At 44.4% G+C, this 26,412-nt stretch overlaps 1 protein-coding gene across 1 annotated transcript in view; it reads right to left on the minus strand.

The window, feature by feature from the left end:
• Nucleotides 1-2,690: 2,690 nt before the first annotated feature.
• TULP4 (tubby like protein 4) overlaps nt 2,691-26,412 on the minus strand; it is a 195,555-nt gene continuing 171,833 nt past the window's right edge. Inside the window, exons 3-5 of the mRNA XM_025202660.1 lie at nt 16,771-16,899; nt 15,755-15,916; nt 2,691-2,711 (exon numbers count right to left, since the gene is read on the minus strand). Coding sequence (XP_025058445.1) covers nt 2,691-2,711; nt 15,755-15,916; nt 16,771-16,899 — 312 coding nt within the window. The remainder of the gene's footprint in view (nt 2,712-15,754; nt 15,917-16,770; nt 16,900-26,412) is intronic.

The following is a 26,412-nucleotide window of genomic DNA, read 5'->3' on the forward strand; positions in this document are numbered from 1 at the left end:
ACAAGACTGAGATAATATAAGGGGAAAAAGGAAAGCACTTAGAAGTATCACCTTATTGCTCTCTTCCATACAGTGGCTACTCACTGAATATTAAGGATGTAACTATCATTTAAAAAATTACCCATTTAACTTCCTCTAATTATATTAGTTAAATGGTTAAATGATCCTGTGGCAGAGGGGCAGGGCAATGCAGAGATCCAGGGCTAAGTGTGATATGTGGGACTGTGGTGAATTCTGCCACCAGCTGGGATTGAAACCGTGGCCAGAGCAGGTTCCATGTGGTCACTGTGCAGGAGCAGGCAGGCAATGGCACCAGCAGCACAGGGCAGTGGGATCCCTGCCTCAGTGCTGCCCGCTTTTGGGGGTGCAGCTGTAGCAGGGGCTGCCTGGAAGGAGGTGTGGATCCAGGCTGTAGCATCGCATGGCAGTTTCAGCAGGGAGATAATTAGCTGTTACCTTGGGGAGTGGAGCCAGACCAAGTTGCCCAGAGGAGTCAGCAGGACTTAAATAGGAGTGATTGCAGCAGTGGGATTGCCATAGGGTGCCACAGGAGTGGACTGTATGCAGGCAGGTATCACTGCCCCCCCCGGCCCATGGCACCCACAGGGACTCCCACCTACCGGGACAGCTGTGCTGCACCACGCCACATCACGCTGCACCCAGGGAGTGCCTCTAGCCCATGGGCACCTGGAGCCCCAGGCAGTGCCTCCCTCCAACCTCCCTGCCCACCCCCTGGGCTCCCTCAACTGCCACTCAGCAAGGACCCACAGCAGCCCTCCCAACCCAGGGGCATGGGGCAGACGGATGTGCCATGAAGACTGTACCCGAGGCATCCACTGTGGGCTAAGCGCCCTCTTCTAGGAGCTACCATACTGGGGAAATCCCTCTACTGAGTGGGAGGAATGTAGTGCTGGCCCAGCTGCTGGCTAAATCCAGACAGCGAAGGGAGCAGGTACAGCACAGCTGTCCCAACAGGCGGAAGCCCCTGTGGGTGTCATGAGGGGGAGCGCTTGGATCTGTGCAGCCCACCCGTGTGGCACCTGATGGCATCCCCACTGTTGCATTCCCTATTTAAGCCCCACTGGCTCCACTGTGCATTTTTGCATGGCTCAGCTCCCCAGGTAGCCACTAGTTACCTCCCTGCCACAGCGGCTACCTGATGCCGCAGCCCGGATCTGCACAACCTCTTGGGCAGCCCCTCCCAGAGCTGCTCCCCCAACACTGGGCAGCATGGAGCCGGGAGGTAAATTGTATAAATATAATTATTGTTTAACCTTTTACATCCCTACTGAATACAGCATCTTTTCCCAGTCTCTGTCCTAGCAGACATTTTCCAAATAGAGCTTCAAGGACACCTACAGGCACGGAGGAACCATGGAGAGTCTCGATAGAAAGAATTTGGCCTTTATCCTGCAGAAAGTCACCTGAGGATAGAGATGGGGCCTCTGGAATTATTTGTTCTGCAGCTGATCTGAAGACAGTATTGCCAACTGTCTGAGTGATTTCACAGTGCCTGAGATAGGAAGTGGCATGATGCACTATGAAAGCTCCTCAAGGAGGGAGTAAAGCTCTTCTACTTTTTACTGTCCTCATGTATATGGAAGCAAAGTCTTCATCAGAAGGGCACCTACTTGATATAAAGAAGGAAAGAAAAAAACTAAAAGGAGAGACCTGAGAATATTAAAGAAAAGTATTTAGAAGACCCTAGAAAGCAATGGGAAATATAACATGTCCAGGATAAATTCATAAGGCTGCTTAAAATAATAGTGGAAAGAGAAAGACAGGCTAAGCAGCATTCACTTAAAACCAGCATCACTTCCACTCATGAAAGCACTGTCTGTTATATGGTGTCATAAAAATCAAGTCTTTGAGCAAAAAACAAAACCAAAGTGTTACTGGTTTCCAACGTTTCTCAATATATGTATGAAGAATATTATGGCTCCCCCCAAACATTTAAACATTAAAACAACATATAAAACTCCACATGTTTTGTCTAGAAAAGACTGCAATAGAATAATATAAATTCATATAATTCTTAGTATAAGCAATCAGGGGTCACTTGTCATTAAGTTGAATCAAGAAGCTTGCCATGAAAGCTAGAAATGCCCACTCCACCCCCTCAAAAAATCCAAACAAAAAATAGCTCAAAATATTAAGATACCTAATTTAGGTGAGACTTGTTTGTCTCACATAACTTGATGAAGTTAGCAAAATTGGTAACACATCCCTTGTTTCTCCCTGAGGCTTTCCTCCTGTGAATCCTTTTTTAAACCCTCTGACACCTTGTCAACTTCTTTCCTGACAAAGAACTTGTCTTGAAAGCCAGCTGAAGCCTCCTTTCCCTTTCTGTGTGCTTTTATATTGCTAACAGTTTTCTGCACCACTATGCAACATACAACACCAGATTCCTCTTATATGTACTTTAACCATTTTCTGTATTCTTTGTGACTTGAATAAATTGCCATGTTAATTAATAACATTTCTTAAATGCTATGGAAAAAAGTCTAATCGCTTCTTCTCAAAGATTACAACGTCTGAGCTGCAATTCTGAGCATTTCTAATCATCGTAAATATGCTTGATAAGCAACACTTGAAGGTGGGGTGTATTCAGAATTTTGATATGGGAAAAACAACTTTGTATATGCAAAGCCACAAACATATGGATGTTTCTTAGCATTTTAAAAGCTCCTTTATGTAAGCCCAAAAAGAACCTTAGTAGGGGGTAGGAAATATTTTAATAAACACAGACCACAGTCATTGCTTACACTTCAGCTCATTCTTACATCCTACAATTTTTCATCTTTGCCTTCCCACAATATCTAGAATAATGAAGGCAAATTCCACCATTACTGTCACCATTACATGCTTGTAGCTCTCTTTCATCATTCTGTCAACTCATTAGAGATTTGTCTTCAAGGTTTATTCTCACTGTTAGATGCTCGTGCATAATTAAACTTGATAAATGCAAACGAACACTACAGTAGTAACAAGTACCTAAACCACCCAGCACCTGACTAATAGTGCAGGGGCTGGAGACGAGCAGGAATAGTAAATGGAAACAAAACCATCTACCTGGCAAAGTGCACCGCAATACCAGAAGACCTAAGGGGAATCTGGCACAAACAGTGTATGCATGGCACATACTTTCTGCCCACTGAATACCACCTTATTCCCAAACCAATTTTCTTCAGCTTGCAACAGTTACACTTCCTTATTTCCAAATAAATCCAAAACAGGGTCTTTCCTGCTAAGGTAAAAGCAAGTGCAATCTGGGTGCTACCCATGAAGACAAAAGGGTCTAAAAGAAATACGAGAAGGAGGAAGAGGAGGGAATTAAAAAAGACAGGGACATGTTGGGTGTGTCTACACAAAACGTTTAATGTGCAGAAGACTAATTCCACTGCACATTAGTGTGGCGGGCAAAGCTCATGCTAACGTACACATTTAGTCTAATGCACAGTAGCATCACCAAAAAAAATTAATTTGTGCTAATGCACAGTGGTGCCGATTACATAGCATTAAGTACCTGTCATTACAGGTACTAAACATAATGTGCCGTAATTTATGGCACATTAATGAACATGTAGATGTGCTCTGTGAGTGGAAAAAGATTTGTCTGACAGATTCCGGCTCACAGGACTTGGCAAGTATCAAGGTATTTTAGAAACCTGAGACTAGGATTGACCCACTTCTGCTGGTAGATTGGTACCATAAGTAATAATTTAAGTGCATTTCTTGTTAATGTGTTTGTATACGAAGGCCCCATTTTGAAAGCTGATGAGGCTTCTCCCATGACAGTTTGGGGGAAGTGTCCGTTTGACTTAAACTGACATTATGGAGTTGGTACGTAGTTTCTACTACAAAAATGGCTGCATCATGAACATCTCTGGCAAGGAGTATTCATTGCCAGAGCCTCTAACACAGTCTTTGCCAGATTAGAGTCATCAGCATTCAAACGTTGCTTATTCAAGGTGAAATAACCTTGTGACCAGAGGTCTGCTTACCCTAGGAGATGGCATTCCCTCCTGTGTGAAAGAACGGGAAAGACAGAGTGGAAGCCAACCAGCAACAGGACAAAGAGACAGAGGGGACAGAGGAGGGTTTAAAAAAAGATTCATACAGGGGAAGCCTCAGGGAGAAACAAGTGTTATTAAGAAGGGAAAAAGAAGAAGGCCATTTTAGCTGAACAACAAACCAAGGTCAAGGAAGGTAAGTTCAGCTGAAAAACTCCATGACAGAAACAAACCAGCAGGAGGGTTTCTGCATGCAGGAGCTGAGTGGAGCAGTGAACTGTCCTATCTTCCTGGATACAGGGAGAGCCCAAGGGAGGAGGAGCTAAATTGAGGGGTACTACTGTTTAGAAGTGTGCTCTTCCCCACTCCCCAAAAAAATATTTGCATTCTTTTGTGCTTTACCTTTTAAGGGAGGGAGGGGGAAGAAGGGAAGCAATAGTGTGTCTAGAAACTCTGTACAAATCTGTAGTTGCATGCATACAGCTATCATGTAAAATGACCAATTATCAGGAAACAAAAACTTCAACATTCCACAGACCTCAGGAACTAGATGAAGTCCACACCACTACCAGACCTGGTTAGCGTAGCTGCCTTGGTGTGGTACTGTGGGCAGTGTGATGTAACCCAAGGGCAAGTTAATTAGTTCTGATGCAGCACCTTATGAATGATGCTAAATTGCTTTCTGCACAGTACACATATAGAAACCATATAGCCGCCTTCTATATTTCAGGTGCTGCCTGGCATCACAGGAACTTTAGGAGGAAGAGAGGGTAACACCAGCTGACCCAGGACCAATATTTCAAATCTGGGACTGTATTGGAAAATTGAAACTCAAATACCTGAGGGTCTTGTGCAAAGCCTTCATGCAGTCCATTATAAAGGTTCTGCTTGGTTTAGCAGACTAAAGAGTCAGCAAGACCTGGGCATAGACACCAAGGGCACAACTCTCACAGCAGACAGCACGTGAGCACATGACTGTACCTGTAACTCAGGGGTGGGGAAAATACGACCCGCGGGGCAGATCCAGCCTGCTAGGCAATTAATTGTATGCAGCCCAGCCCACAGCTGCTCCTGCTGTGTTTGCATGGGGCACAAGCCCCACCCACTCCCACTGGAGCAGCACAATTCGCTCCCAACCTTGTGCAGGGGACAGCCCTGGTCCTGGCCAGCGCACAGATTCTGGGGGGAGCCACTGCTGGGGCAGCTGCTTGGCAGTTCCTCCTTGTGTCTCTGCTACAGTGCTCCCAGGACTCATGTACAACCTGAAGGAAGCCCTGTGCAATGGAGCCAGCAGCCTTTGCTGCTGCCTGCTGCCACATGCAGCTCCCAGGACTCCACTGGAAGTGGCAGGGAGCCCTGTGTGATGGCGCCAGGCCAGCTTGGCTCCACTCCCTGCTTCGTGGAGGAGTCCTGGGAGCCGCATGTGGCAGCAGGAAGCACAGACAGGCCACAGGTTCCATTGCACAGGGCTTCCCCCTTGCAGCATGTGGCTCTGGCCAGGTCCCAGGAACTACACGAGACGCAGGGAACCCTGCGTGATGGAGGCAGCATGGCCTGGCCTCACTCCTTGCTGCCACAGGCAGCTCCCAGAAATGGCTGGAGCCGCACACCATCAGGGGCCTCTGCCTATGAGGCCCAGGAGCACCCCAGGGCCCGCCACCTGAGGCTACTGCTGACATAGTAGCAGATGCTGTGTGCCATGGGAGGGGATGTGTAGGGGAGGCCTACATCCCTCCACACCAACACCCTTTCTCACACAACCGCCCCCCACACACCCCACAACCACACCCTCCCCACACACACACCCCCTCCCTCAGACAGCCAACACCACTCCAAAACCCCACACACACAAACACCGCACATAAAATATATGAGAATTTTATTTTGAGCTATTATGCAATCAACTCTATATACAAACCACATGTAAATCTGGACAAAAATACTTCTTGAAATAAAATTAAAATATGTTATAATAGATGTTTTTCTGGTTCCAAGATGGCAACCTCCCTGCCCCTCCCAAAAGGAGTACTTCTAATGACAAAGGCCAAGGGGGGCTCAGAGGTGGGACTTCCAATCTCAAGATGTTGACCAGGGGGCAGGGCACCTGTCAAGGGGCAGGGCTACCCTTGTGGCCCTCGACAGCTCACCAAAACACATTAAGCAGCCCTCCAGCCAAAATAACTGCCCACCCCTGCTGTAACTGAACCACAGGGAAACCAAGAGGGTTGTGTGTGGTTGCAAGGATGCACTCACATACAGTCTGTTTCAGGTTCAAGTCTGCAGGACTACCTGCCCAAACATAGCCTCAGAGAAGTTTTCACTGTTCAAGACTGAAGCTCTTTGGGGTAGAGATGGTGTCTCACTTGGTCTAGCACAATGGGGCCATGAACCTGGCTACGGTGTTAGTAATACCAGTAAAAATTAAAGACCATATGAACTAAAACGTGTAAGTGGAGCCAAAGCCAGAGCTGAGTTTCCACTTGCCCCACGCCAGGATGGCTCATGCAGTGGCCAGTGGGGTCGATGCTGCTGACTGCTTTGGAGCTGGAGCAGTGCAGAACAGCAAAAGGCAAGTGGCACAGGGAGTGGGGACAGGTGGCAGGGGGGCAGGACAGGTGACAGGGGGGAAGGCATAAGAGGAGGCAAGCAGCCAGGGGGAAGGTAGCAAAGGGAAAACAGGAGGCAGAGGTCAGGCACAGGCAGGGGCAGGGCAAGGGGACAAGGGATGGGGGGCAAGCAGAGAGAGCAAGGGGAGGGGGTCTGGCCCCCTTGGCCCCCACCACTGTCTTCTCTGCCACTGCAGTGTGGGGCCAAATTTAAGAAAACCTTCCATTGATTAGATTCTGTACATGGAAAATTATAGGGAGGTTGTCTTAAATTCCAAGTCATTTTGGATTTGGGTAAATATGGTGCAGGGTCCAATCCTTGGGGTAACCCTACTTTTGGATGCCCACCTTGAGAAACCTTAGGCTTGACATTCAAAATACTAGGCAGGGCCATAAGTTAATTAACCATACTAAACAGACTTGTAATTTTAACATTTTCATGTTCCCTTTGTTTGTCTGATCTCTCTATTTAGTATCTAAGTTCTTGGGGCTGAGGTGTGTACTCTGCTAAGTCTGTACCCAGCATGATGGTGCAGTGATCCTAACAGTGACAGATACTGCACAGATCGTACCCAGACCCCTGTCTGTTCTGCACCACTGGACCCAGGACAGGAAATCCTTGTTAATGCTAAGTGCTTTCTGCTTTCCAGATTCCATTTTGAGATTCAAGATATTTAAGAGAGGATTTGAAATATGAACCTTGTCTCTGTCACCCATCAGGATGAAACAAAAAAAGATGCTGAAGCTGTCTTGGTTGCTATGGGAATGGAGATACAGGTGCTGGGGGCATTTGTGAATGAGGATGTTGGAATCAGCTTGCTGAGTGGTTCCTGCAAACTACAGAAGAGAGGCAATTCAGCAGATGGCCAGGACTTTTGCACTCTGGCTGACTAAGACTATTGACTCTGATTCATAAGGCAATGTAATGCTCTGGTTAATCAAAGGGTGCCTCCACCTCTACTTCTCATATGCCCACCTGGGCTTTGGAATGCAAATTACCTGCATTTTAAATGTTTTGCTTATTTTCTGCCCAGGGGGACCAACAACAATATAACTATAAAGAATTGATCACTGCATTGCCACAGGCCTCATCCTCTACCCACTTCTTGCAGGACTGCATCCTCTACCCACTTCTATTGTAGGATTATAGGAAAGTAGGACTGGAAGAGACCTCACAAGATTATCTAGTCCAGCCCCCTGCTCAAGGCAGGATCATCCCTGACTAAACCATCTCAGTCAAGTGTCTGTCTAACCTGCTCTTGAAAACTTCCAAGGATGGAGATTCCAGTTTCTCTAGGTAGCCTGTTCAAATGCTTGACCACTCTCATAGGATGCAATTTAATAAAGATAAATGTAAGGTACTCCACCTGGGAAGGAGGAATCCCCAGCACACCTATAGGTTTGGGAGTGTCCTTCTCAGCAGCTTGGAGGCAGAGAGGGATCTTGGGAGTCATAACTGATTTCAAGATGAACATGAGCCAGCAGTGTAACGAGGCCATCAACAAGGCCAATTGCACCTTGTCATGCATTAGCAGGTGCATGACTAATAGATCAAAGGAGGTGATGCTCCTCCTCTATGTGGCATTGGTCAGGCCGCAGTTGGAGTACTGTGTCCAGTTTTGGGCGCCACGCTTCAAGAGGGACGCGGGGAATCTTGAGAGGGTCCAAAAGAGGGCCACTCGCATGATTAGTGGCCTTCGTGATAGACCCTACAGGGGGAGGTTGAGAGAGCTGAATCTCTTCAGCCTTCACAGGACGGCTGAGGGGAGATCTTGTGGCTGCCTATAAATTTCTTAGGGGAGGTCAACGGGTAATAGGGGAAGTGCTGTTTACTAAGGCACCCCAGGGAGTGACTAGGAATAACAGGTGTAAACTAGTTGAGAGTGGATTTAGGTTAGCTATTAGGAAGAAATTTTTCACAGTAAGGGTGGCCAAGATCTGGAATGGGGTTGGACACGATGATCCATTGTGGTCCCTTCCGACTCTACAATCTATGAATCTATGAATCATAGTTAGAAAGTTCCTCCTAATTTCCAACCTAAATTTACCCTGCTGGAGCTTGAGACCAATGCTCCTAGTCCTGCCTCTGGTCACAAAGTAAAGCTCATCTCCATTCTCTCTATGACCGCAGGTAGTTGAAGACTGTTATCAAATCTCCCCATAGTCTTCTCCCATCCAGGTTAAATAATCCTAGTTCTATCAACCTTTCCTCAAAAGTCTTGCCTCCAAGACCCCTAATAATTTTTGCAGCTCTGCACTGGATTTGTTCTAAATTGTCCACTTCCTTATTGAAGTGTGGGGGCTAAAACTGGACACAGTACTCCAAGTGAGGCTTCACCAGTGCTGAATAGAACAGAAGAATCACTTCCCTTGATTTGCAAGTGACACTCCTGTTAACACAAGCCAATATGCTGTTGGCTTCTTTTTGCAACAAGAGCACACTGTTGGCTCATATTCAGCTTATGATCTACTGTAACCCTATATCATACTGCAGTGGGATTTGCTGAGAGGAGTAAATCCTCTTCCTGGTAAAATCTGCAGGACAGGATCCTAAAGACTAAATCCTATTTCATTTTATGTGCATATGTGGCCTGTATACAGTGGCATAATTGCAGTTTCTGGCACTTACACACAGTTTTGGATTCTACTTCACCCTGGGCGTGTCTAAACAAGACGCTTACTGCGCAGTAGCATGCCGGCCAAAAACAGTGCTGATACGCTACTGTGTAGCATTATTAGGCTGCTGAGCACTAAGCATCACAAAAAAAACATGCGCTAGTGCTACTGCACAGTGGCGTGAGGTACTCGTGCTACTATGCATTTAGTTAGTTCATTAAGCAAGTACTAAATTAAATTCACAGTAACTACTGTGCATTAATGAACGTGTAGACATGCTCCTGGTAACAGAACAGAACTGCCCTGTGTGTGTGCCAGCTGGAAGGGGGGCCTGCTTTCCCCATTTCGTAGCCCAACAGAACACAGGCACAGGGTGCGTCTACACAAGACAGTCTACTGCACAGTAGATTGGTCTACTGCAGGTGAGCTGTGCAGATCTGGCTGCTCCCAGGGGCTAGTGAGGGCTGAACTCTCCATGCAGCCAAAGCTGGCTAAGACCTGCCCCAGAACAAGACAGATCCCAGCCAGCCTGGGGCTGCACAGGGTTTATCCCCATGTGCATGGGGCAGGAGAGATCTACAGTGTCTCCCAGCCCTGTGCATATCAGAACCACTCCCCATGCGTATGCGGCCAGAAGACAGCTGCCATCGCAGCCAGCAGGGCTCTCCTGACCCCATGTGCATGGAGACTGGCTCCATGCTCCTTGCCAACCCCCAGGCAGAGCTTGGAGCTCCCCTAGGCTATGGCAGAGGGTCAGAACAGGGCAGGAGCAGCCCTCTACCAGGCTGCTCCCAAGAGGGAGCATGTGTAATGTGCTCCTGGGTAGGCTTACTGCACAGTAAGCCTACTTTGAATTAACACCACATGTAGATGCACCCACAGGGAACAGGAAATTTAGGTTCTAGACCCACTCACCACCTCTGGGTTTTGAACCTGCATCTCCTGCTTCCTAACAAAGCACTCTAACTACCATGCCACTGCAACTTGCCTTTAATAGTCATTAGATAAAATGGATGAACAACACTGGGAAAGTCTCTGCCCCAACAGAGGCAGAGCAGCAGCCATCTCACTGAGCTGCAGAACTTCTAGCTGGTTCTCTTCCTCCTGAAACTACCTCTCTCCCTCTCTTGGCTGCCCAGGCGTCCTGCTTCAGGACAACATTCTGGATAATGCCTGGCCCTGTGACCTTGCGGTTAAAGCACTTTGCTGAGAAGCAGAAGATCAAGGTTCAAACCTCCTCTAGCTGAGGGGGACCTAGAATCTGCTTCCTGGGCAAGAGGCCCTAGCCACTATGCTACTGGGAGAAACCTCCTGCTCTGTCTTTTTGTGACTAAAATTGTACATCTTACCCAGCCTTACATATGTACTTGGGCAATCCCAGTTCACTATGTAACTGCCCAGCCAGAGTATAGCCCTAGTGAGCATATGCATGTTATACACTCAGATCCAGATTTCAAACTGTGCATAAGTATAAAAAAATTGTAGGTCTTTGGGCATGTACATGCCATTCAGGTACAAGAGAAATAGAATATAGCCCTGTATTAGGATGGAAGAAAGCACCCCCCAGGTTGATAAGAAGATTAACAATAAGCCTCTGAATTTTTATGAGTTAAAACTAATAGTTGGAGAGGAAAAGAGGGAAAATAGACACAGGATCTTATAACTGTCAAAATAAGTCTAATAATTTACACTAGTGGAGAGGCAGGGAACAAATGTAAGTTAATAGCCCCTCTTGGGATATTAGCTGCAACAACAGAACACGGCTTGCTCCAGGAATTAAAATGAATTCATTCATATTCAATAAGATGTTATTCTCTTGGAAACAGTGGGTCAGATTCTCCTCTCACATGCACCCACATAGATTAATGAAGTTGCACTAGCTGGAAACAACCAGATAGATATGAGAGGAGAATCAGGTCTGCTACCTAACCCCAGTCCAGCCCCTGTGGCAACACGACTCCTCTCTGCAAGTCAAGGCTCCTCCACTCTTGTATCTAGAGACAAATACCTCTATGTGGCCAAAGAACATTATTAAGAATTATTTTAACAATCCAATCAATAAATGTATTCTTTCTTATTAACAATTTTTTTTTAAATCTTTTTTTGAAGAATGAGGGGTAGCAATAATTTTTTTAAAAAAGACTAATGTTGAAAAGTGTTTCCCAAGAAGAGTGGAAGCCAGTTCGAGAGGTAAATATCATTAAACAAATTATCTGTTTAGCCTCCTCTAATTATATTGGCTAAACCAGGGGTTTTCAACCTTTTTTAACAAATGCACCCCTTCAGTCTCAAAGTTTCAGCTAATGTACCCCTTTATATTTTTTTCTTGTTTTTAAAGGGGGGGGGCCCACAGATCGAGGCCCCTCCCCCACTGCCTGCTCCAAGGCGCGCGTGCACACGCTGGTACAGAGCTGATGCCGGGGCACCAGAATCGGGCATAGCTGGTTGCAGCCAGCCCCGGCTCTGGGGAGCTGCTGCCAGCCGGGAGCCCGGGCTGTTCCCAGCAGGCAGCTAGGACGCTGCATGCCCTACTGGGAGCAGCCCAGGCTCCAGCAGTAGCTGCTGACAACCACAGAGCCCAGGCTGGGGGGCAGGGGCAGCAGGGCTGGGAGGCAAGGGGCAGCAGGGCTGGGGGGCAAGGGGCTTTGGGTGGCAGCAAGGGGCAGCAGGGCTGGGGGGCAGTGGCTTTGGGTGGGGGCAAGGGGCACAAGCAGGACATCCTGCCATGTACCCCCGCCCTCATTTTGTTTTTCTGGCATGCTGGCACTCCGCCACCTTCCAAAGTAGGCATTACTTGGCACTCCAGCCAAAAAATGTTGCCTACCCCTGGTCTATGGGTACTGGTCCCCCCCGCAGCAAGGGGCAGCAGGGCTGGGGGGCAGTGGCTTTGGGTGGGGGCAAGGGGCACAAGCAGGACATCCTGCCATGTACCCCCGCCCTCATTTTGTTTTTCTGGCATGCTGGCACTCCGCCACCTTCCAAAGTAGGCATTACTTGGCACTCCAGCCAAAAAATGTTGCCTACCCCTGGTCTATGGGTACTGGTCCCCCCCCTCGCCCCACCCACTCTCCTCCTCACTCCTCTGTCCTGCTTGCCCTGTCATCTTCTGGTTCCTGTTGGGACACTACAGGGCTTCATTTCTCTTCCCCCCCGCCCCTTCACTGCAAGACTGTGTCCAACCCTGCACTAAACAATAATCAGTAAACTAACTGGTTATCACTGGACTTATCAATTAAATGATTAACCATTTAACCTTTCATATCCTTAAAGCCAATACAAGGACATCACTGGGGAGCGGGAGTCACTATTTGGGGTTGAAAGAATATTGTTAAGAGGTGCACTTCGTATGACGTGTGGGCTTATGAGATGCCCCTGCTACTGTATTCAAATTGTTTTTTTAATATTAAAAATCTTGGGTTAGACACAGTAAACAAAAGATAGGAATTTTTTTTTTTTTTAAAACCTCCTACCATCTGGCAAGTCACACATTCAGCTTAGTTCAAGCATCTTTTCTTTGTAAACATAAAACTGCTGAGCTACTTGGTTCTATAAAATTGTCTTATGCCAGAGGGGAGGATGTCCCACACTTGGCATCATCTTAAATTCCCTTTTTATTCCCGTATTATCATCACTACTCCAGATTCTCCCTCAAACCAAAAAGGCCCTTCATATGACCTGGGAGAGCAACTAAAGCAATTTTTTCCAACAACCCAAGAAACCTCACCTTGAATGATTTTGTCAGCAAGACTCAGAATGAACTGCAGAAGATCTCACTGAACACAGGACCTATTCCAGAGGTCACACAATCATAGAAAGTTAGGGCTGGAAGGGACCTCAGGAGGTCATCTAGTCCAACCCCCTGGTCAAAGCAGGACCAGCCCCAACTAGATCACCCTAGCCAAAGCTTGTTAGCTGGGTTTTGAAAACCCCCAAGGATGGAGCTTCCACCACCCCTCTGGGTAACCTGTTTTACTACCCTCCTAGTGAGAAAATTCTTCCTAATATCTACCCTAAACTTCCCTTGCTGCAACTTGAGACTGTTGCTCCTTGTTCTGTCATCTGCCACCACTGAGAATAGCCTAGCTCAGGGGCGGGCAAATATTTTGGGTGGAGGGCTGCTTACTGAGTTTTGGCAAGTCATTGAGGGCCATATGACAGGCAGCCAGGGGCAGATAAATATTAATTTTCTAAATTTTTTAGGGGCCCCGTGGGCCGGATAGAATGGCCTGGTCAGCTGTATCCAGCCTGCGGGCCACATTTTGCCCACCCCTGGCCTAGTTCCATCCTCTTTCAACCCCCACATCAGGTAGTTGAAGAATGCTATTAAGTCTCCTCTTAGTTTCCTCTTCTCTAAAATAATAAGTCCAGTTCCCCTAGTCTTTCCTCATAAGTCATGTCCCCCAGCCCCTTCACCACTTTCGTTGCCCTCCATTGGACTGCCTCCAATTTGTTCAAATCCTTTTTGTAGTGGGGGGCCCAAAATTAAACACAGCACTCCAGATGTGGCCTCACCAGTGCTGAATAGAGGGGAAGAATCACTTCCCTTGACTTCCTAGCAATACACCTACAAAAGCCGCCCAGTATGCCATTAGCCTTCTTGGCAACTAGGGCACACTACTGACTCATACACAGCCTATGCTGGGATGCAGGGGGACTCTGATTTAACTTGAACCATGAAGGGGTCTGGGACAGAAGTTTCATAAACCAGTTTGACCTAAATCAGTTAAGTCTGATACTACATTCAACCAGATTTATCTTAAACCAGTTTCAGCCATTTTGAAACTGGTTTATATGTACTGAGCTTCTGTTCTGTTACAGGTTTAAACCAGTTTCTGAAGACTTAAACCAAGGTATGTGTAACTTCTGTCCCTAGCCCTAAAGGATCATCCACACACAGCAGCAGTAGAGTGCTCAGTCAAATAGTCAAAGAACAAGTCCCACTCGTATGTCTTAAGTCCACGCACATCGACTCTGGAAATGAGCTACTGAGGAGAAAATAGTACAGAGATGGGCACCAGTATACATGCTAAGGCAGACAGACAAGACAGTAGCAGGAGCTGCTCTGAATGGCTGCCTAAGGCAGACAGCTTTGCAGAAGGCAATAGCTTCTCCCGTTAGCTTCTACAATGAAGAAAAGCAGATAAGGGTTGGAAGGAAACATAAGAGGGCTGTCAGAATGAACATGGCAGGGGGGCATGAAAGGTTCTCAAGGCACCCCCAGGGTACCACAGTACCTTGGTTGACAATCACTGTCACAGCAATTCAAAGCATTATTATATCCCATTAATAATCCCTTTGAAAGTATTTTGCATGGTTATACACCTGGGTCAGGCACCTTTTAATGGTAATATAAAGAAAAGCAAATTAAATAAAATAATCCAATCCCCATAGTAGGCAACTTCTGTTTGCATCAGATAATCCATCTCCATCCTGTCTTTTAGTGCCAAGTGATAGACATATTAACTATAATGATGATGAATGCTGAGGAACATAAAAGCTTACTCAGGTAGTTGAATGGTGAAATAGCCATTTGAAGTGGTGCACATAAAAAACAAAGGATTCACTCAATACCCAGTTACTGACAACATGATCAACATCTTATGCCTTATTAGCCAAGCAATAATATACCATTTTATGACAGATACTTCCAAAGCTCAGTCAGATATATTCCACAGATTAAGAAATCTTCGTTTTTCCTTTTAGAGGATTAGTATACATGTTAGGCTGAGACTTCAAATGGCCTGACTTTCAAAATCTGTTGGGCCAAAATGCTTGTGCAAAGGTGCAAATGCAAATGTAACTGCCTGTGAGCTAGTTGTGCCTTTACTGCATGTATAAATTGAGCAACTTCAAGTTTGAACTACCAGTTTGATAAGTAACTACCTACCTACCTGCACATGCTTTCTTTCAGTTCACTTGCAACACTAGTGTAATTGCACAAAGATGTTAGGTGCATCACTGGATGTTCCTTTCTAGCATGTATAACAGCACATGACTATCTTGTGAATGGTCACAAACTACTTCAAGATCGTTTCAGGCTGGACATAAGGAAGAACTTCTTTACTGTCCGAGCCCCCAAGGTCTGGAACAGCCTGCCACCGGAGGTGGTTCAAGCGCCTTCATTGAACACCTTCAAGATGAAACTGGATGCTTATCTTGCTGGGATCCTATGACCCCAGCTGACTTCCTGCCCTTTGAGTGGGGGGCTGGACTCGATGATCTTCTGAGGTCCCTTCCAGCCCTGATGTCTATGAAATCTATGAAATCTTTGACAATCAGCACTGAAAAGAAACCATGGATGGCACAGTCATTCAGAATGAGGAATGTTCAGTGCTTTTTATCTAATGAGCGAGAAGGATGGGTTGTGGTAAATTTTCATAATATTTAGGTTGATCAATCTTGGTATGGAGGGAAACTTGTTTTTATACTGTGCTGAATTTACTGAAACTGACTATTCAATGCATCTATGTCATAAAATGTCAATACAGTTATGCATTTCTATTCTAAAAGCACCATTACCTGCTGATCATCAGGCGTCCATATACCACAGGTGATCTGACTCTCCAAATTTATCTCTGACGACCAGTGTCTCTGTCCACTGACTGAACCAACCAGCACAAATCCATCTCTATAGGAGATTAGTGCTTGAGTCCCATCATGGCTCCAAGTAAAGTCGCTCACCTTAACACATAAAGGAACAAAAAAATTAGACATAATTCATGCAGTGGTTTCCACATTATTTTAATTAAGACAGATTTGCATAGTATCAGACAAAGTGACTCCTAGAGAAAGTGCTATACATTTAAAAGTGTGGTATTGATGCCTATACTGTTCTGGTAAAATGTTAGTATGTTTTTCTCTCCTTTTATAACAATTCTGTACTTTTGTGGATGCTCTCCAATCCTGAAAACACAACAACATTAATGTTTGATATTTTAATCCTACTTTTCTTCTCAAGTTCTCAAAGTGTTCTTGCAAAGGTTAGGTTATCCCTGCAAGTATTTTTATCCATTTTATATCTGGAGAAGTTTAACATGGGTTTAATGCAAGGTATCATAAAACTTGCTTAGAATGCATTTTGTATAACATGTGACTAAAAATCAAAAAGGTTCTGAGAGTACAGCAACAGGGTTAAGAAATATTACAGCCCTGCCTGTGAAATTCATCTATACCCTAAGAAACAGCAACGAGAAGTGGATTCACTGAGAAGACACAACTCAAGAATTTTCTTTATTGTGGTCCTTCCTGGGTGAAAATGCTTGGGGGCAATAAAAGCCTCAAATAAGACCTTAAAATAAGTTATAAATAGGATGTGAGCAAGTGCAGCGGCTTGTCCTGGTTCTCTGTCTAGTGATACATATGTTAAAATCCAAGATAAGCCAGACAGAGCAAGAGCCTCTGTGACATTACAATTCAGTAAGAGTTTTTTTGTTGTTTGTTTGTTTTTTTAAAGTATACATCTCAGCTTTTCACCCTCTTCACACTGGGCCTCTTACCTGCTCATTCTTGATAGAAGAGAATATTTGCATACTAACCTGTGCCCCACGGTCATTTACAAGTTCTACAGACCATCTGCCTTCATACTGAATCCAAACAAATATTCCTCCATCTGCATCACAGGTTGCCAGTTTCTGGAATGGCTCATTCCATCTCACCAACACAACCTAAAGAAATTGCAAAGAAATGCACCATCACCAAAACTGTACACAGTGCTAACGAGTGCTTTGCAAGAGTCAATTAACTAATACTGCAAAATAAACAATGTCAGTTTAAATTCTAAATCAGATCTCTAAAACAGTAATTTTCAGCACATCAGGCAGTACTCAAGCACAGCTGGAGTCATTTTATTTTGACTGTCAAACAACTCAAAAATTCCCCGGACTGTTAAGGTCTTTTTGCAAAGCATCAGATACGTCTGAAACAAGCAAAAAAAAAAATGCTGCACGTGGCAGCCATTCTCCACCTTTTTGGAATTAGATCATCCCTTGTTAGACTCAAGGCACTCCTCAAAAATGCCAACTCTTAACTTTTACTCATTTTCAAACTATGTAAAAATAGCAGAGTAATTCTTCTGTTGCAAAGAACTCAGAAAAACCACAAATCAGAATGTCCTGACAGCATGGATTACTACTCGAAATCTCAGGGTTTATCTTGTGTATCATGTGTAGAAGTTTGCACAGCTAACAGTGCTAATAATTGTGTGGCATCCTGTTGCACCCTTAAAAGGATCTCATGGCATCCTGGCTGAGAATCATTGCTATGTGGCAGTCCAGAACTCCACTACAGAAAAAGCAAACAAACCTAGAGGTCCTAGTACACCCACAATCCACCTCTCTGAAACCACTTCCCCACCATCACCTCAACCCAATCACACTAGGCTCCTATAAGCGTCAGTGCAGCCTGTTCCAACACGCTGGAAATCCAGCATATTGGAGCAGACTTGATTAATCGAGTCTGCTGGAGCACAGAAATTGATGTGTCCAGCAGCCTTTGGCATCATGCGTATCAGCGTCCTCGCACTGAAAATATGGCGGTAGGGAGCTTTGAAATAAAACATGTCCAACGAGCTTTAGTCCAAAGTGCCCTGATGCCTTTTTTCAGTGCAGGGACACATGGGGATGTTGATACATGTGACACGTGGGTGTTTTTAATTAGCACAGCTTGCTAATTAAAGCACCGGCGCCACATCCCAATACACATGTAAAAATGCCCACTTATTTCAATGGAGTCAGGATAGCACTACCATATTTCCAGTTCCAAAGAAGAGGACACGTGTCATGGCGACACCTCACTCCCAACCCACAGTGCCCTGGATCTGCCTGTGTCCCTCACTCCCAACCTGAAGCCCTTCATCCCTGCTGCTGCCCCTCACTCCTGACCTGCAGACCCCTGACCCTGCTGGTGCCCCTCACTCCTGACCCTCAGCCCTCTGGTGCTGCCATAGCTGGCCCACAGTCCCAGCAGTGCCCTTCACTTCCCCCCCACCCTAGCCCTCCCACAGCCCTGGCAGTGCCCTTCACTCCCGACCTGCAGCGTCCCTACTCCCCCCAGCTCTGCTGCAGAAGGCCTCCAGCTGCCCCCATCCTGACCAGGCCAGAACTTGGCAGCTAAAGCCACTCCAGCTCCTGTAGGGAGCAGCAAAGCAAGCCTGGCCCTGGTGTGGGCTGAAGGGAAGAGGAGGGGACACCTGTAGAACCCTCCACCCCAGGCTGGGGCTCCTATGCTGCACCAGGCGGCCTGGCTATGCCTCCCCATGCCCCAGGCAGCATCTTCCAGGTACCCCACCCCTGAGAGCACGGGCACTGGCTCTGGTGCCACTAGCCCGGCCACGCAGCTCCCCACTGTCCCGAAGGACCCCACCCCAACTCCCTTCCCCTGCTGGAGAGGCAGCTGCCACAGCCCTTGTGCCTAGATACCATTCCCCATCTCCAGCAGGCACCCGCCCTCCCTCATGCACCCATCCCCTCCACCCCGCAACTCAGACAGTCCTCAAGACCTGGCCCTCTAACCCCTGTCCCCCATATACTTACCTGTATCCAGCTGCCAGGGCTGCTCCCTCCCCCCTGCCTGGCTGCATGCCAGCCGTGTGTGTGTGTGTGTGTGCGCGCGTGCACACACGCGCAGAAGCACATGGTGCCCCTGCCTCCAGTCACTCTCCCCTGCTCCCACCAGCAGAAAGGAGCAAAATCCCAGACATTTGTTCAGCTTTCAAAAAAACACCTGGATGAAGATCGGAGGACCCAAAATGAGGATACATTCGGGAAAACCCGGATGTTTAGTAACCTTAGGTCAGGACCACTTATAATAGGTACCAACTATGCAGTAAAAACAGTCTAGTGCAGGGGTGGGCAAAATGCAGCCCGTGGGCCAGATACAGCCCACCAGGCTCTTCTATCCGGCCCGCAGGGCCCCCAAAAAGTTTAGAAAATGAATATATATCTGCCCCTGGCTGCCTGTCATGCAGCCCTCAATGGCTTGCCAAAACTCATTAAGCAGCCCTCTGTCCGAAATAATTGCCCGCCCCAGTCTAGTGTCTGTAATTAATCAATATGAATTAAACATGGATGCTGCTTTTTTTTTTTTTTTTTTTTTGCTACTGCATGTATTAGGAGTCAAGAGTTTATGTGGGTTCTTCCTTTTCACAGAGAAATCTAGATACTTCCCACAGAATTTAACCAAACCAAAATCAATCAGGACTTAGCTCTCATTTATAATTAGCAGGAAGCCAATATGGAAGCCTCAAATACATAGATGAAATGAACCCGGCCATTATAGTGATTCAAACAGAGCTTAGCCTTAGAGTTAAAAAAAACCCAAAAAACCTTCTGCTGATGACCCTTCACCCTTTTTTCCTAATACAGTATTCTTTCCAAAGTGCCAGAATAATTCACATAATCTTATATGTGTGTATGCAGATACATATGTGTGTGCACCCACAAACACACACCACTTTATAACAGCCTAATACAGGAAAAAATGAAGAAAAACAATATTAAGTCATCAATTATGGCAGTGTAATTTTAAATTATTGTACCACCACCCAGATCCTAAGTTGATATTTGCTGAAATGTTAGATGACTTTCACAAATCCAAATAATCACTGTTCATTAAACACACACACACACACACACACACACACACACACACGGCATGTAAGCAGACATGCACACATATACCAGGACTGTTTCCTGAAATTCATTCTGCTGCTTCTTTAAATTGAATTATACTCTTTAAGAGCCTGAGGCTGCATGTACTGCTTTTTACAGAATCGGGAGCTAGATATGCAAGATGGGACCTGAATTTGCTGGCTGAATCAAGCTCATATACCAGTTATTAGGCCGTGAGGCTTTAGATGTTATTCAGTGTAACTTGCCTTTCCTAAAGGAACCATCTTTTAAATACTGAAATAGCTGACCAGAAATTGTCTCTTGAAAAACCACATCAGGTGCCTGTGGAAAAGGCTGGCTTTATGGGGAGCAGTAAACATCTCCAAAAATCAGACCTACACTGTGATTGGGCTTTTCATAGATAAAACAGAAAAAACTGCCAGGGGAATTTAGATACAGTACATAAACTGCTAAAATAATGTTATAGTTCTTATCTAATCTCATAAAAGCCTTACTTAAAGATGCCATTGCATCTTACCACCTCACAGCTATGCTTGCCTCCTTTAAGGATTTAAGAAATATGTATGATTTTTTACAAATTGTGCTTACTTGTCTGGCCTGGTGATATGAGTTAAGGGCAAAGTGGCAAAATTTTGCTTGAAATATCTTGAGTCTTACCCATTTTAAATAGGAATTTAGCAAAGATATCTTTCTCTCCTTTCTGCATTATAGGGGATGTGCAAATTGAACAGATTAGGTGCAAATCATCTTGTAATTGAATTTCATGTGTAGTTTCTTTACATGTGATGGAAAATCCAAGGGTTCATTCAATTATTCTTACAAATAGATTAACTAAGTAAACATATCTTTTACTAGGTTTTTAGGTTTTCCATGCTAGGCTAAGCATTCCCTCCCAGGCCATCGTGATTGTATTTAAATTAGTAACTTTATTCCCAAATCTCAGCCTGGTGTGAGTTTCAATGGCCAAAATGTCAAAGAGTTCCTGATGTTCAGAATCATATTCCATTCCTATAATCAGAACTGAAAGCAGGACAATGACTTCCCATGCCTTTTGCCAAGTTGCTCAACAAGAAGTTATTTTTGAGACATTTTATAATTCACCTTTATAAAACACAGTGCAGGTGTTCTCATTTTACAAGGTCATTTGGAAGATATTTATCTCATTCAAATTTAACATCTGACCAAAGGTGCTGATTCCACAGCTACCCAAGTATCTCCAGTTTCATTTTAGGCAGACAAGGTTCCTTGGGTGAATTTGATATCTTTTATTAGACCAACCCAAATGGTCGGAGAATAGTTATTAAGCAAGCTTTCGGGTTCAAAAACCCTTCGTCAGGCTCAGGAAGCTGCAGCAGTTGGTGTGCGCTCTTCCTGGATGGAATGAAAAGTAAACAAGCCAGGGGCTGGGCTGGGCTGGGGAGTCAGTTGCCAGGCAGATTATAATGTATCAAAAATCCAACATCTATGTTTAGTCCCTGATCTCTAGTATCCAGCAGGTTGATGAAATGGAGCTCATAGGCTCGTCTCTGGGATGTGTTGTGTAAATTTCCCTTGAGGATCAGGACTAAGAGATTGGAGAGAGAGTGGCCCTCCTGTGAGAAATGTGCCCCCACCGGTAATTGGGTGTTTCTGTCTTTGATGGATTTCCGGTGTGCATTCATTCTGGTGCGCAGTTGTTGTCTGGTCTCTCCTACATATCTTCCATCAGGGCATTTGGTGCATTGGATGAGGTATACTACATTCCTGGAGGTGCAGCTGTAAGATCCTGGGATGCTGATGGCTCTGTTGTGGGGTGTAGTAATAGTGGGGGTGGTGGAGATGTGGGGGCAGGTTTTGCATTTCTTGTCTTGGCACGGTTTCATTTTATGCGCTTCTCATATTTGCAAAAGATGTTTAAAAAAAAGGGACAAAACAGTGTCCAGGCATTAAGATAAGTTTTAAATCAGCTATGGCTGTAAAATGCATGAAAACAAACTGAGGATGAAATCCACCCCTGTGCAGAGCATCACTACAAGGCCAACACACCCCACTCGCAGCAGTGCATAAGCTTTGTTTAAGCTTTTAGCATGGGATAAATTTTATCCCAAATGCACAGATGAAATGTTTTGCTAACAAGCCTTATCACTTGGGGTCTCATTTTTACTTTTGCTTCCCTGAACTTTCTTGACTAGGTTGTCTAGTGTCCTCAGGTAGCAATTCATAACTTATCTGTTGCTTAAAAATTAAGTATAATACATTCATTTAGGGCGAGATCCAAAGGGCAACAAAAATCAATGGGAGCCTTCTCATGGAGTTTAATGAGTTTTCCCCCCTATGCAATATTAGATGATGCCAAATTAGCTTGCAAAGTAGAGCATTCATTGGTTTCAATAACTTTATCTTTAGCGTCAACTTTATTTTGTGGGATTAAGTGTAATTAATACTAAAGCTGTAAAAAAGTCCCAAGAACGGATTGCATTGTTGTTATAATGACATAAACACAACAGAATCAACAGAAAGGAAAGCTTTTGAAAATTGGCTTTTGAAAATCATGCAGGATTAAGGTCTCTCTGTTCTTATGACACTTCTGCTGCTTTAATATTACAAGTTTAAAGTCACCAGATTCATGGGAAGGATTAAATGTCACTTTTAATTTGAAGAAAAAAAATCAACAGGCATATTAATACAGAGCCCAAGCTACAGTGAAAAGCTTTCTAATTAGGTTGTGTCCATACAAAGGAAATAATTGTAGAGTTCCTTGCTCATCTACATCTCAAATTCAATTGACCAGTGACAATATATGCTTTTCCTTTTTTTTGTAAACAAAAGGTTGTGTTACTCATTAACACAAAAAGTTGTGCTATATGTAAAACATTATTTGCTGCTATAAATTTATATTCCAGTAGTACCTCAAAACCCATGGAATATCTTTGGGTTCCATATTCATAAAGCACTCCCAGAATTTCTGAGCAAGAATCATATTCCTTTAAAAGTTAATATGCCAGCTGCCATTTCTCAGGCACCCATCCAAAGGGCTGCCAGCTCTTGATATTTGATCATAAACCTTGGGATATTTTGTATTTTCATTGATCCCCAGCTCCTGGAATCATACAAACATGTAAAAAACCCAGTCCTCAGTTATACAAAGTAACACAAGTTTCTAGTTCTCACAGTTGTTCAGAAAAGCTTGAAAACATGAACCTTGAATGCTCAAAACCTTGTAGGCAAATAAAAATTCTTACATTTATGATTTTTAAAAATCTCTTGATTGATATGTCAATCCCATTGTTTTGGGAGGTTGACTCATGGTTTTGGCATACCTAGGGTTGGCAATACTGTAATCTATTTGAAAGATGTATTTTTTAGTTCTGCACAATTATCAGCACCTATTTCAGCTTACATCTACAGAGCACACACAAGATTTGGTAGGTTAACTATTTTTATAGTAGTACCCAGAGGTTCTAAACTTTCTTCTGGATGTAATGAAAATTTAGTGAGAGTTCCAGATTTACGTAGTTTACGAACTAAGGAAAGGGTGCCAAACATATGACACATGGGCTGAATCTAGCCTGCAGAACTGTTTTGAACAGCTCGGAAGTTGGGAGCATGGCCTGCTGCAGAATTCAGGATCTCTGGACCTCAGTGGATACAACTATTCATGGAAGGTCCCCAGAGCCATACTACCACACAAATGCAGCCCTGCACCATTGTGCACCTCTGGACCTGTGCCTGACCCCCAGACCTTTCCAGACATGGCTCCACTGCAGTTGCCGCTGGTTCTGCAGATCTGGCCCATGGTGATTTTATGGTTTAAGCCACATAATACTTAAAGTCGCATCACATCTTAACCCTGATCTAAGCCAGTGTTTCTCAACCGTTTAAGTAGCACGTACCCCCTAACTTCTGAAAATTTTAATAAGTACGCCAACACTCAATTTCCAGGGGATTTTATATTTACAGACTAATGTGTGCCATATGTTGGAAGAAGGGCTGTGATATGACAGACACCTGATCTGGTGTGGATAGGGTTGCCATGTTTTACACCAGGGGTGCACAACTCAAGTAAGTACCTAGGCTACAGGGGATGTTGGCCAAAGCTAGGAGGGTTGAAGCAGCCAAATTATTACTGGGGAATTTAAAGTGCCACACACCAAATTTTTTGCCATAGTTTTGAGAGAAAAAGAGGGCAAGAGAGAGAGAGAGAGAGAGAGAGAGAGTGTTGGGGTACCTGCAGACTACCTGCCTGTGTCTCACGTACCCCCAGGGGTATGCGTACCACAGGTTGAGAAACTATTATCTAAGCCATCGATCATGAAGTTAAATGAATGTAGGCAAAACCCTACAACCTCAATATGCATGCACCAGAGTCCACTCATGTAAAGAAGCAGTTGAAGACAAGATGCTATAAAATGGTTTAGTAAACACTTGGAAAGAGAAAAGGGAGGAAGAACAGGGTATTAGTGACAGGAACACACAGCAACACAGAATTGTACATAATCTTCAGGTTTGATTTTTATTCAGAACTTTAAATCAATAAGAGAAAGATCTCAGTAAATCCTGCTAGTCACCTGCTAGGGAAAGGTTGCAATTTGCTGGGGGCATCACAGGCTATGCCAGTTTTGAAAACGATGATACAGAATCATCCTTCCTCTCTACAGAATGGAAATACACCTGGGAAATTCAACCTAATGCTCATAAACTAGTCTACACAGTCCGGGCTTGTATCTGTGACTGCAGAATGCAATGTGGACAGTTGACAAAATATACAGGGCTAAAGAATCAGGCCCTGGATGCAGATCCATGATCTTGAATACTACACATTCATTTTTTTTTTTAGTTTTTACATCTATTTGGGGGGAAAAAATAAAAAGTTACAGGCCTTCTTGTTCTACTTTCACACCCCCACCCCAAAAGTAGATGTACTAACAGTTTTTCAGACTGAGCAGGGATTAAAAGCGCTTCACTTAGGCACATCCTACATGGAAAAGGTTTTGGCTCCAGAGTACCATAAATCCATCTTCACAAATACTTAAAAACATAACAAGAAACAATAAGACAAAATAAAGAAGACATTGAGATAAAGCAGCTATAATTTTCCATTCAAGGATCTCAGGCATTTTGTTTAATATGAAATATGGCTAACACATTTATGATATATGAAGCACTATTATTCTCATTTTACCTACTGAACACACAAAAGCACAGAAAGCTAAGGGTACAGGTCTATTAACAAATTAGGGATGCGAAAAGCTAGGGTGTGACTTTACCACATATATGCTAAACTGAGCTGGATGAGTTTGACACCCCTGTTCTAAACCATCCCAGACAGGTGTAAGGAGCTTCCTACTCTTCCCCCAACAGAATCATACCAAACATTTAACATCTATGTGCAAGAATAGGGAAACCCTGCTAGAGTTAACCCCTGCATTTTGCTAGTAGCATGTTTGCACCTTATCACACATTCTTCTTCACTACCCACTTGGGAACATTTCCCACCACAGGTGGGAATATAAGAACAGCCTAATCATCCAAGCTAGCTGTTATGCACTGTGAAAGCATACATTTGCAGAGCAATGGGTGACTAAGCCCAACCAGGTAAGGTAATAAGTCATAGTAAGTAGCTAGTACAATTTGCTGCAAATTGATTTTCCTTTATGAGTAAGACACTAGCTAGAAGAACAATTATTTAAATTTACATGAAAAATACAATTGTTTAGTTGTTATATATGTAAAAGCCCCTCCTGAAGCACCGTTTGGGAGAATTGATTAAGTTAAGCATAGAACTGTGGCCTGAACTTAAAACAGCCACAGTGTAAAATTATTATTGTTATAATTGAAGTTTTTTTTTAAATGTATTAAAAGAATTATGACAATTAGAATGGATTAAAATGGAAGTCACATTTTGCAAGCATTTTTAAGCTGTTTCCATTTTGGAGATCCTGGAATGGACAAAAATCTTACATTTTTGGAAAGTGTCATGAATTTTCCTCTAAAATCGTTATTGAACGTATTTTCAAATAGTCAGGTAACCACCATTTTTCATTTATTAAAACTAGGCAAAAAAAGAAAAGAAAAATGACAGGTGCTTTAAAAAAATTAACAATAGCTACATGTCTTACAAAAATGTCTTTTGATTGAAAACCATTTTCAAACAAAAAACACCTTTGTTTTTCAAACTCTTAAAAACAAGCAAGTAGTCTATTTAAAATATAAATACATAAAATATAAAAATATATATTTAAAATATAAACATATAAATATATTTTATATGTTTATATTTTAAATATAAATATATAAATATATGTGGCAGTGCACTGTGTGTGCCTGCCACTTGCAACCAGCAGGTTGCGTAGCCCCGGTGTGAGGGGGTGGTAGGTAGTGTGAGAGGCCCCAGTGGGAAGGGGGCCAGCGACGAGGAGCCCGAGAGGGGCCGTACATCGAGCCCGGTAGAAGGCCAGCACAACAATAGGCCGCGAGGGGCAGGGTCCTGTGGTGGTCAGCCCGAAGGGGAGAGTACCCTCGACTGGCCCATGCTGGGGCCAGGACCACGAGGGTCAAAAGGGACAGGGG

The sequence above is a fragment of the Alligator sinensis genome, unplaced genomic scaffold, assembly GCF_000455745.1.
Source record: "Alligator sinensis unplaced genomic scaffold, ASM45574v1 scaffold331_1, whole genome shotgun sequence".
Classification (NCBI taxonomy): Eukaryota; Metazoa; Chordata; order Crocodylia; family Alligatoridae; genus Alligator; species Alligator sinensis.